This window comes from Onychostoma macrolepis, chromosome 17 (genome assembly GCF_012432095.1).
Source record: "Onychostoma macrolepis isolate SWU-2019 chromosome 17, ASM1243209v1, whole genome shotgun sequence".
Classification (NCBI taxonomy): domain Eukaryota; kingdom Metazoa; phylum Chordata; class Actinopteri; order Cypriniformes; family Cyprinidae; genus Onychostoma; species Onychostoma macrolepis.
Window position 1 is genome coordinate 846,310 of NC_081171.1, and position 13,446 is coordinate 859,755.

A 13,446-nucleotide genomic window follows, 5' to 3' on the forward strand; every position below is an offset into this window, starting at 1 on the left:
AAGAACATGTTTTTTTTTTTAAACAAAGCATGAATACATGTTAGACTGCACCCCATAAACACAATCAAGCCTAGAAAAAAAAAAAAAAAAAACGGTCAACCACCCCTTTAAAGAATTCATAAATTTCTTAATAAAGGCGTAAACGCAGTAATAACATGGTAACATTCCAAACGTTAACATTTTTTCACATTCATTCATTAACAAGAAGATGCTGATCAGATATGAAGTTATGACTGTTATATAAAATAATGATTCTTAATGTGAAAACAGTACATGATTTTTGAATGCATTATGAGGGTTGAACACCTGAGACCAATCTGAGATTCACTGAGAGAAAACGAATGTGTTTACTGGCTGCCAGGCCCCTTATTTCTGAGTAAATCAATCACATTAATGACGCTACACGAGCATGACGGGTCTGATCTGGACGGCACAATGACGGGATGATGGGTATAAGTCACTTACCCTCTGTTTTTTTAATTGAAGAGCAAATTATAAAAGAGAAAGCAAAACGATGCACTCAACAAACGACGAGCACAGTCACGTGATATACAACTTCTGTAAATCAGCGCATGTTTGTGTGATTGTGGGAGCGATACCTTCCCGTAGCACCAGCCCAGCTCGATCTTGTTCATTCCCCAGAGCTCATGGATGTTCTCCGCCAGACGATCTCGGACCTTCTCCAGATGAGGAGGCATCACGACCTGACATGCACAAACACACCACAAGTACTGAAAACACCCATCGTTTTAATACAATTAGAACGTTACTACTAGTGCTGTCAAACGATTAATCGTGATTATTCGCATACAAAATAAAAGTTTGTAAAGTTTGTACAAAATAAAATATATATATTTTATGAGGTGCCAAACAGGAAATTATATAAAAATCTGAATATATAAATGTAAATTATGAATATATAGTTATAAGCCTGAATATATAAATGTAAATTGTGAATATATAGTTATAAGTCTGAATATATTATGTCTGAATATATAAAAGTAAATCTGAATATATATTTATAAGTCTGAATATATAGAAGTAAATCTGAATATATAAATGTAAATTGTGAATACATAGAAGTGAATCTGAATATATAGTTATAAGTCTGAATATATTATTATGTCTGAATATATAAAAGTAAATCTGAATATATATTTATAAGTCTGAATATATAAATGTAAATCTGAATATATAGTTATAAGTCTGAATATATAGAAGTAAATCTGAAAATAGTTATAAATCTGAATATATAAATGTAAATTGTGAATATATAGAACTGAATCTGAATATATAGTTATAATTCTGAATATATAAATGTAAATTGTGAATATATAGTTATAAGTCTGAATATATTATTATGTCTGAATATATAAAAGTAAATTGTGAATATATAGTTATAAGTCTGAATATATTATTATGTCTGAATATATAAAAGTAAATCTGAATATATAGTTATAAGTCTGAATATATAGAAGTAAATCTGAAAATAGTTATAAATCTGAATATATAAATGTAAATTGTGAATATATAGAACTGAATCTGAATATATAGTTATAATTCTGAATATATAAATGTAAATTGTGAATATATAGTTATAAGTCTGAATATATTATTATGTCTGAATATATAAAAGTAAATCTGAATATATAAATGTAAATCTGAATATATAGTTATAAGTCTGAATATATAGAAGTAAATCTGAAAATAGTTGTAAATCTGAATATATAAATGTAAATTGTGAATATACAGATTTAGGCCTTTCAAGCACCTCATTGGACAGGCAGTGTGCCATTCACAGCGAGAAGCTGCTCAGTGCTCTGAACGGCCTTTGATGCATCAGAGCAAGTGTCACAGATGTAGTAGCCCAGTCGCACACCCGGAAGTAAGCTGGAGTTATTGATTATTTCAATAGTATGCACAACAGCTAGAATCCTTAGAAGCGAAATGAGATTTAATCTACAAGGAAATGAGGCAAATCTTGATTAGAAATTAAAACAATAGCATATTCAACTTTCTAATCTAGGAAATAGATTATTACTATTTTTCTCTATATAAACAACCTATGATACAGTTTTGCACAGTTTATGACAATCACTCTACATTTGTATGAAAAATGAATAGGGCTTGATATTGACACTGATTTTCAGATTTGATTTGATTCTAATTCACTAGGTTCTCAGTTAAACTGATATAAATCTGCTTATTCTAGCTGTTCTATTAAATTAAAATATTCTAGTTACAATGTCAATAGGCTACGATGAACAGCAATAGCAATTGTGAAAATATATTCAGATTTGCTTCTATATATTCAGACTTACAACTATATATTCAGATTTGCATTTATATATTCAGAATTATATATAATATATTCAGATTTACATTTATATATTCAGACTTACAACTATATATTCAGATTTGCATTTATATATTCAGAATTATATATAATATATTCAGATTTACATTTATATATTCAGACTTACTTCTATATATTCAGGCATAATATATTCAGACTTATAACTATGTATTCACAATTTACATTTATATATTCAGATTTACATCTATATATTCAGATTTTTATATAATTATTTCCGTGTGACACCTCATAATATGTATATGTGTGTGTGTGTGTGTGTGTGTGTGTGTGTGTAGTGAGTGTGTGTGTGTGTGTGTGTGTGTGTGTGTGTGTGTGTGTGAATGAGTGAGAGAGCATGTTGAGTGAGTGAGCGAGTGTGTGTGTGTGTGTGTGTGTGTGAATGAGTGAGTGAGTGAGAGAGCATGTTGAGTGAGTGAGCGAGTGTGTGTGTGTGTGTGTGTGTGTGTGTACCTGAGAGGTGTCCACAGGTTTGGGTATGAAGGAGGTCTGTGAGGTGAAGTGTGTGTTTCCCAGTAAGTCTCTCACTCCGTCCGCGTCTCTCTTGTATTCTTTGACCGGCTCGACCCTCATCTTCTCTTTGGGCAGCAGAGCCTCGTAACACGGCGCGTAACCCGACGGCGGCAGGAACTTGAAATCTCCATGACGACCGCCCAACAGGAAGCGCACCCTGAGAGCACAAGAGAGACGTGAGACCCCTGTCCAAATATCCACACTTGCATTTGACCGTTTATACGATGTAGTTCCTGTATTTGGCTAAGTGTTCAAGTGAGGATGAAGACCACAAGTGTGTGTAGAACTTTTCTTTACCTGATGGGACACACTTATAGTGTTGTAAAAATGCAAGTGTTTACATAGCTTTATTTTAATTTTAAATACTTTGCATTTAAAATCAACTTCTAAATGTCTGTTCAGTAGTCCCTATAACATCACTGCAAAAAATGGCTTATCTTACTTAGTATTTTTGTCTTGTTTCTAGTCAAAATATCTAAAAATTCTTAAATCAAGATACTTTTACTAGATAAGCAAAATGACTTAAGATATTAAGCCTTGTTTCCAGGGTAAAAAACTAAATTAAGTGCATGTTGCTTAAAACAAGTAAAATGATCTGCCAGTGGGGTAAGTAAAAGATTCTTAAAACAAGAGTATCTTAAAAGTATCTTGATTTAAGAATTTTTTTAATATTTTGACTAGAAACAATACAAAAATACTAAGTAAGATGAACCATTTTTTTTTTGCAGTGATGACACTATTTAATTTGGGTTAAACTTTGTTTTAAGGTGTCTTTGTTACAGTGTAATTATATATTTAAGTACTGCGTAATATTAATTAACTATATGTACTTGCTATATGATTAGGGTTTGGCTTAGGGTTACTTGCATGCAATTATGCATAATTAAATTGTATGCAACGTGCAACAAGGACACCTTTTTATCTTAATTTTGAGGTGCTTCTAATTAAGTGATGAAAAGCAGTTGTTGACAAGCAAATGTTGTACAAAATAAATATCACCACCACTCATCTCTGAACCAATAAAACATGCAACACTTTGTTTTTCTACCAAATTATATGTAATATCTAATTATTATGTGTCCCTGGAGCACAAAAGCAGCTCATAAGCAGCACAGGTATATTTGTAGCAATAGCCAACAATACATTGTATGGGTCAAAATTTTTTTTTTTTATGCCAAAAATCATTAGGATATTAAGATCATGTTCCATGAAGATATTTAGTAATTTTCCTACCGTAAATATATCAAAACTTCATTTTTGATTAGTAATATGCATTGCTAAGAACTTCATTTGAACAACTTTAAAGGTGATTTTCTCAATATTTAGATTTTTTTGCTCCTCAGATTCCAGATTTTCAAATATTGTCCTAACAAACCATACATCAATGGAAAGCTTATTTATTCAGCTTCAGATGTAAAAATTTCAATTTAAAAAAATTGACCCTTATGACTGGTTTTGTGGTCCAGGGCCACATATTAATATTTAACTTACATTGCAAAGGTTTAGTGACCTCTAGTAAGATCTCGGCAAAAAGTCTCAATTTATTTCCAGAACATGATGCATGATGGGAAACAAAGCCAGGAATAGCACTCCAGAGCAGTATTCGAGATAGCGTGGGTTTAGTGAACAAGACTGCAAGTGTGAGTATTTGGACAAGGCCAGAGACTCTCGTTTGGCTCATGCTCTGTGTTTGACGTACTTGACGCCGGCGGAGAAGCTGACCACGGGGAAGAAGAGGCCGTCGATGTTGAAGTTCTCGAACATGCCCTGCACCGGCTGTCCGTTGATCCTGAAGGAGATGCTGGGAGCGTTCAGATCCATGCAGCAGCTCACCACGTCATCAGACGCCAACAGATGCTGCTTCACAGACGCCACCATCCTCGGGATGCGTCCTGCATCACATACAACACACATCAGGCATCATGGGCTCGGTCCTGACGCAAATCACATCACAAAAGCATCAGAGAAGCCCAAAAAGCAATGAAATAGTGGTAGAAATGAAGATAATAATGCATTACACACCAATAAATAAATTTAATTTGAAATTACTTTATTTTAATTAATTTATTAAAATAAATCACCCAATATTTTAATTAATAAATTAAAATTAAATAATTTAATTTAAATAAACTCCCAGTATTAAATTGAACTTATTAAAATGTTATATTCATTTAAATTATTTAAACAAATCACCCAATATTTTACTTTAATTAATTTACTTTAAATAATCACCCAATAAATAAATTAAAATACTTTATTTAAATTGAATTAATTTAAATTACCCAATTTTTCTGTCTGCCATGTTTTTTTATTCTTCTTAGAGCAGGGTTATTTTTATTTATTGATTAATTTAACACCATATGAGCAGCAAAGGCTTTTTTTTTCATGCCAACTCAGAGCAGCAGAAATTAACACAATCATAATAGCAATAAAAAAAATTATAAAAAACACACACAATTTGTAAGAGAAGTCTTATTTATTTATTATACTTATTTATCATTTTAAACCATATCTGCTGCAAAAGCTATTAAGCAGAAATCAAAATAATTACAATCAAAATAAAACTATACACATTTTATTAGAGCAATCATATTTCTGTATTTTTTTTTTTTTTATTGTTTTAAAACCATATCCGCAGCACATAAAATAATCATAACAGCAATAAAACTTCAACAATTGACTAGAGCTGGGTTACAGTGAAATCAAAGTCTATTGACCTCAAGTTTGCATCACGTTTTCAAGTGAGCAGCACTATTTGTCTGACACAAAGAGCTGCTCCCTGCAGTGCTTCAGATGACTCACACGTGAGGAAAGGCTTCAGTAATGACGCCGTCTCAGTAGAGAGCGCAGTGCTGTCGTACCTGACCACAGGTGCAGTCCATCGAAGCCGTAGGAGTAGAGGTCGTCCCCGACGCCGTTGCCGCCCCAGCCCTCTCCGCCGCCCGGGTAGGGAGCATAGCCTTTAGTGGACGCCCAGCCCACCCGCAGGTGAGACGGCTCGCCCGTCAGGAAGTGATCCACGTGATCAATCACCAGCTCAAAATACCACTTCCTGTACTGAGCCGAGCCTTCGCTGACTCCCACGAAGATATTGGGCCTCATGCTACAAACGAACACAATACACACACACGCACGCACGCACACACACACACACACACACACACAACCTCAGAGACTCACTCATAATCAACAGTGAGTGCGGCAGATAAACTTTGTGTGTACATAAAACTAATTATAAATAAATCAACAAATAATTTATGTATATTTAATAACCATAAATAAATCATTAAAATGAAATAAACAATAAATAAATATATCAAATAAATCATCACAAATAGGTTTACATTTAATCATCAATAATAAAAAATTTGAAAAAGAAATAAAATATAAATTTACGATAAATTCTAAATAAATGTATATTTAATCATCATAAAAATTTATTTCATTATAAAAAATAAATCAAATAATTTATAAATAAAACAAGTTTATATTAAATCATCCAAAATATTTTTATATTTAATCATCACTAATAAAAAGCAAAAAATAAAATAAAAAATAAAATAAATGAACAATAAATTATAAATAAATGAACAAAATGTATATTCAGTCATCATAAATAAATATTTTATAAAACAAAATTATATTAAATCGTTATAAATAGTTATATTTATGCATCATTAATATCAATCAATCAATGAATCAATGAATGAATCAATAAAACATTTATATTTAATCATCAGAAATAAAATTGTTTATTTATCATAAATAAAAACAAAAATATAAATACACAATATAAATAAAACATAAATTTATGTTTAATCACCATAATTAAATATCACAAATAATATAAAAATAAAAAATTATACATAAATAAAATAAAATAAATGTATATTTATTCATCACAAAAATTTATATTGAACCACCATAATAAATAAATAAATTAATTAATTATGAATAAATTATAATTATATATATATATATATATTTAATCATCATAAATAAATACATTTTTGTTGTTTTTTTCACATTATGAACATCTCTGACCTCTGGACATCGTTGACCAATCGCGTCTGCAGCAGCAGGTCTCGTCTGGGCAGCAGGTGATCACAGATCAGGTTCTGATTGGCTCTGACAGCGACTCCGTTACACACACACAGAGAGCAGAGGACGTCCAGGATCTGAGACACACACACACTGACGTTACTGTACGTCTGCTGCAGGTACTACAGCTATAAGAAACCCAGTCAAAGGCGACAGACTGACCTTGTGGTTGCGTCCATGTTTGTAGAGCAGAGAGATGATGGTCTTGATGTGTCCTCTCTGGATGATGTTCAGAGCTTCTGGACTTTCAATCAGAATACAGTGAAGAACCTCCAAGATCCCTGAGACGCCACGAGACGATACGAGCAGAAACACAGATTTACTTCAGTTCAGAGCTGATGCAGATCAACACACTCTCATAACAAACAGGTGTTACCATAGAATTATACCATGGAAATCGAAGAAATACCATGTTTTTCTTTACACCACCATCATAAAACCATGGTAATACTATTGTGTTTTTAAAAGAACTTTACGCTCAAGTTGAGATTTTGTAATATTTCTGAAAGTTGTCTCTTCTGCTCACCAAAGCTGCATTTATTTGATCAAAAACACAGTTAAAATAGTGAAATATTATTAGAATTTATGTGAATACATTTAAGTGTAATTTATTCCTGTGATGCAATCATAAATAGATTCATATTTAATCATCATAAATAATTTAATAAAAATATGAAAAGGTTATAATATATTATTATTATATTATATGTTATTATGAAGTTTTGTATTTTTAAATTTTATTTACAATTTACTATTTAATAATATATTTAAATATATATAAAATTTAAAAATACAAAAATATACAAATTAGTACATTTAATCATCATAAAAACAAAAATATAAATAAACAATATAAATTAACAAAACATAAATGTATAGGTAGTCCAATAAATAAATAAATAACAAAATTTATATTTAATTTTGTTGTTGTTGTTTTCTCATCTTTGACCTTTTTGTAATGTAATGAATGTTTTAATGTTTCTAAAAGAAGTATCTTCTGCTCAAAAATACAATGAAAACAATGAAATATTATTACAGTTTAAAACAGCTGTTTTCTATGTGAATATGTGTTAAACTGTAATTTATTTCTGTGATGCGCAGCTGTATTTTCAGCATCATTACTGCAGTCTTCAGTGTCACATGATCTTCAGAAATCATTCTAATATGCTGATTTGCTGCTCGAGAAACATTTCTGATTATTATCAATATTGAAAACGGTTATGCTGCACAATATTTTTGTGGAAACCGTGATATAATTTATTTTTCAGGATTCACAGATGAATAGAAAGTTAAAAAGAACAGCATTTATTTGAAACAGAAATCTTTTGCAACATTATAAATGCCTTTACTGTCACTTTTGATCAAGTTAATGCGTGCTTGATGAATAAAAGCACTCTATTTTTTTTTTTACATTTCTTTCTGATGCCAAACTTGAAGTGTTATTTAGTAATACCTGAGGACGACTCCAGTCTCTCGAGTTTGCTGACCAGCCAGTCCAGCTTGTGTGAGAACTGAGTGCAGTTGTTCCGGTTCCCGCGGATCAGAGCAGCTGGGACACAATTAAGCAGAGCATGCATTAAACATTAAACCTGCTCCTGCATCATCACCTCAAACAAACACCACTCCTGCCTTTCTCAATGTCACCTCCTTCAAGAACAGAGACACAGCTCCTCGAGGAGAGCACAGCTGCTGTCACGCATCATAATGAGCTTCTGGGTCACCTGACAGACGGAGAGCGAACCCTAAACTCTGTGTGTGTGTGTGTGTGTGTGTGTGTGTGCATGTTTATGTGGTTTACTGGGACACAAATTTGTATAATAACATGGGTATGACAGAGGTATTACAATTTGAAGGTGGTTTATGAGGACACTGCCTATGTCCCCGTAAATCAAAAGGCTTAAAAAACATACTAAATGTTAAAAATCTAAAAATGCAGACAGTCTCCTGTAAGGGGTAGGTTTAGGTGTAGGGTTGGTGTAGGACAATAGTATGAAGGTAAAATAACGTCAAAAAGATTTGCATGCGCAGGGTAAGATTTGTGAAAGTATACATAAGATAGCAAGCGTAAATTAATTTTGCATGCGCAAGAAAAGATTTGTTAAAGTGTAAATTGCGTTTCAAGCGTAAGAAAAAAAGATTTGCAGCATTTTATTGTTTTTTGTAAGTGTAATTCATGTACACCGGCAGAAAATGAAAAGTTGCGATTTTCTAGGCTGATATGATTAGGAACTATACTCTCATTCCGGCGTAATAATCAAGGAACTTTGCTGCCGTACCATGGCGCAGTGATATTACGCAGCGCCTGAAAGTAGTCCCCAGCTATATTATAACTGGGTACCTGGCTGGGGACTACTTTCAGGCGCTGCGTATCATCACTGCGCCTGCTGCGCCATGGTACGGCAGCAAAGTTCCTTGATTATTACGCCGGAATGAGAGTTTAGTTCTAGCCAAATCGGCCTAGAAAATCGCAACTTTTCATTTTCCGCCGGTCTTAGTACACGATATAACTACAGAAGAGTCAAGTTTTAAATAGGACAAATATCAAACTCTTTGGTCATTTTTGAACGTGATGCTACTGGTCTAATCGGATTCAATGATCTATGCTAAGCTATGCTAAAAGTGCTATCGCCAGACCCGGAGATCGGCTGAATGGATTCAAAAACGGAAAAACTCAACTTATTAACTCTGGGGGAGTTGGAGAATGAGCCTATTTCCAAAAAAAGTGGAGTGTTCCTTTAACAAATCTTTTCTTGCGCATGCAAAATTAATTTACGCTTGCTATCTTATGTATACTTTCACAAATCTTACCCTGCGCATGCAAATCTTTTTGACGTCATTTTACCTTCATACAATAGCACATACAGTTTGTACAGTATAAAAACCATTACGCCTATGGAGAGTATCCCGTAAACCACATATACCAATATGTGTGTGTGTGTCTGTGCGTGCGTGTGTGTGTGTGTGTGTGTGTGAGTGTGTGCGTGTGTGAGTGTGAGTGTGTGCGTGTGTGTGTTTGTGAAAGCAGTGTGTGTGTTGCTATGCAGTTGCTAGGGTACTCTGGGTTGTTGCTATGGTGGTTGCTAGGGTGTTGCTAGGCGGTTGCTAGTTGCCAAGATTGTTTATAGAGTTCTTACACCGTAGGTTCGTCCCAAATCACTTATGCACTATGTTGTTTTGAAGTGTAAATCGTGCGAGTAGTGTGTTCACACTGAAAATTCCAAAAAGAAAAAGTGCACTTTAAATACCCGGACGATGCACTTAAATAACCAAAAAAACTAAGTGTGGAATGTTGGACACTTCATGCACTCAACTATCACAGCTTTAATTACGTCGCGAAGGGGGCGGGGCTATCAGACTCTGATTATTAATGACAAAATAACCTTACATAATTCATACACTACATGGTTGAGTACACAGTGCATAAGTGCATAGTGTATAGTGTGTCATTTGGGACACAGTTCGTGTCCGGTGTAGGCACGGTGTTAGCATGTTCTTAGCCTAATCACTATTAGCATGTAGCTATTCACTGCTAGCATGTGTAGCATGTTGGGAGTCCTATTTGCTAGCATGAGTCAAAAGAGCCAACTCCCATGTCTATATGATATTCTGATGTAGAGATATAGGTCTTGCTAAACGGTTGCTAGGGTGCCTGATGTGGTTGCTAGGGTACTCTGTTTGGTTGTGTTTCTCACATTCAGTGTATTGAAATGGAGACGTCTCAAGCATTCTGGGAGGTGATTTCCAAGGACCGGTGCTGAGAAACACTGCTCTATATGATATTGAGCTTGAACTAGACGATGATTTGAAAGTTTCCCACATTTGCAGTGAATGTTTATTCAGGTTCAGAAGTACGATCAGTGATGGTGTTCTTACCCAGCAGCTCGTAGAGCAGGTTAAGAATGTCTTTCCATGCGGCTCCGGCCTCTTCACTCGCACACTCGCCAAAGTGAGCCGCGCTGTTATAAACGCTCAAGCGGTCGATGCAGCTGGACACCAGAGACAGCATCCCCTGAGAAACACACACATTACCCAGAGTGCACTGCTGCACAATGCTAAAGATGATTGATGATGCTCTGAAAACCTGATGAATCAACTGAAGTGAAACACAGGTGTGCAGCTTCATCTCAGCATATTCATTAAATAAGTCATTCAGTCTCAATAAACACATCATTTAGAAAGCACACTTTATTTAATAGAACACATTTTATAAAACCTGTCTTCTGCAATGCAAAAAGTGAGTCTTGTTTTTCAGGACAAATATCTAAACATCATTAATATCAACACAGTTTCTTGCAAAGCAACATAAAGATAAAATATAAAATCTAAATTAAGTGACTACATGCTTAAAAGAAAATAAGAAAATAAACACTTTCAATTCATGCAAATAATAATAAAAAAATTGTTAATATATTCATACATATATTTAAATATTTCATATTTTGTTAAATATGTTTATAAATATATTGAAATAATAATAAATGCATTTATTTTATATTTTTGTTAAATGTGAAATTAAGTAATTATATATTTAATAAATATATAATACATTTAAAATAATCATACAACTCTTTTTTAATATTTTTGTTAAATAAGTTGCTAAATATATTTATTTAAATTGTTTTATATTATTAAATATGTATTTAATATGCATTTATATTATTAAATATACATATACATACATTTATTTCATATTTCTTTTAAGTGTGTTCATAAATATATTTATGAATATTTAAATGAAAAATATTTTATATTTTTGTTATATATGAAATAAATGTAAAGATTTTTTTATTTATTTTTTATTTGTTTTGGAAACCAAATCACTTAATCGATTCACTTAACAAAATGACCACACTTTCATAAACTATCTTAAGAGAAAATATTTGACATCCCATAATTGATAGCTGTAATTTATATATGGTTAAGTAATGTAAAAGCAAAAGAAAACAATAAAGCTTTGTTGTGCTGACAGAAAATCAACACTAAAATGCAGCGTGTCGTGCGAAAACAGATGATCATCAACGGACTCTTTAAAACAAAGGCTTGGCGGATCACGATTACTGCGATCACGATCAAACGTCAGCTCACCTCCTGCTTGAAGAGGTTTTGTCGGTTCTTCAGCGAGCGCAGCTTGATCTGTTTCTTCTCGTGCTCCAGCTCGGCGTCAGGAAGTCTGAAGTACGCGATCAGATCGTTGAGCGTCTGGAGAACCTCCTCGATGGGCAGAACCACAGACGAGCGGTTCTTGGCGCTCAAACCGTCGAGCTCTCTGTCGAAACAGCATCAGAGATGTCTTTCATTAAAGACATGAAGACTGTGCTTTCCTGCAGCTCCAACAGTAGAGCGCTTCAGCAGCAACACAAAGGTCACGGGTTCGATTCCCAGGAAATGCATGAACTGATCAAATGCAAGCGGTGTCTGCCAAATGCATAAAAGTAAATGCAAAATGCATAAATGTTCACTGACCTAGTAATATTATCAATCTGACGATATCGGATGAGAACCGTACGAACTTTGATTTTGTCTCATAAATTGAATTTGTTTCATAATCGATTAATTACTGTCCTGTTTATTTCTGTGAAGCTGCTTTGAAATGACCTGTATTGTATAAAGCACTACAGAAATAAGTGTGACTTGACCTCCTGAACACACGTTTAGATTTATTCACTTACAGCACATTCAAGATCTGTATTTGATCTGAACCCGTTTCTTGAGAATCAAACCCACAACCTTCCTGTTGCCAGCGTAATGCTGCAGCATTAAAACTAGTAATGGACTGATACTTTGGCCAGTGATGCAATTAACATAAGACATTCATAAAACATTCACTTACAGAAGAAACTTGTGGGAAAAACCCCACAAGATCTCAGACCATTTCAAATATAATAAATAAATAAATACATATAAAGGTATTTTCTCACAATTCTGACTTGTTAACATTTTCTAATCACAAGACAAACTCAGAATTGCGAGAAAAAAGTCAAAAATGTGAAACGTAAACTCAGAATTCTGAGAAAAAAAATCATCAAAATCATTAGACCTAAACTGAGAATATACAGTATATATATATAAAAAAAAAAAGAAAGAAATAAAATAAAAAACTTACGAGATGTAAACTCAGAAATCCTAGAAAAACACATCAGAATTGTGAGATGTAAAAATCTGAGAAAAAAATGTCAATAATTGGGAGATGTAAATTTAGAATTCTGAGGGGGGAAAAAATGTCAGAATTGTGATATATAAACTCAGAATTTGCAATTAGCTTTTTACTTTTTTCATTCTGTGGCAGAAGCAAGCTTCCACTCAAACCCACCAGAGCCTCAGCAAACAGGAGCAATCTCAGAAAGCATGAAGCAGAAGAGACCTGAAATGTGTCATGAAGAGCGCTTGTGTGACAGTAATGAGCTTCCCAGAATAACATGCAGCTTCCCACTGATTGGATTCTGAGCCAAAACAGCATC

The 13,446-nt window shown here is 33.4% G+C and overlaps 1 protein-coding gene across 1 annotated transcript in view; it reads right to left on the minus strand.

The window, feature by feature from the left end:
* The window catches only part of LOC131522692 (ryanodine receptor 3), a 188,814-nt gene that overhangs the window by 118,152 nt on the left and 57,216 nt on the right, over window positions 1-13,446 (minus strand). The window contains 9 exon segments of the mRNA XM_058748334.1: window positions 600-704; window positions 2,828-3,044; window positions 4,587-4,779; window positions 5,749-5,990; window positions 6,932-7,065; window positions 7,151-7,269; window positions 8,442-8,537; window positions 10,862-10,997; window positions 12,074-12,254. Of these exon segments, the coding sequence (XP_058604317.1) occupies window positions 600-704; window positions 2,828-3,044; window positions 4,587-4,779; window positions 5,749-5,990; window positions 6,932-7,065; window positions 7,151-7,269; window positions 8,442-8,537; window positions 10,862-10,997; window positions 12,074-12,254 (1,423 nt within the window).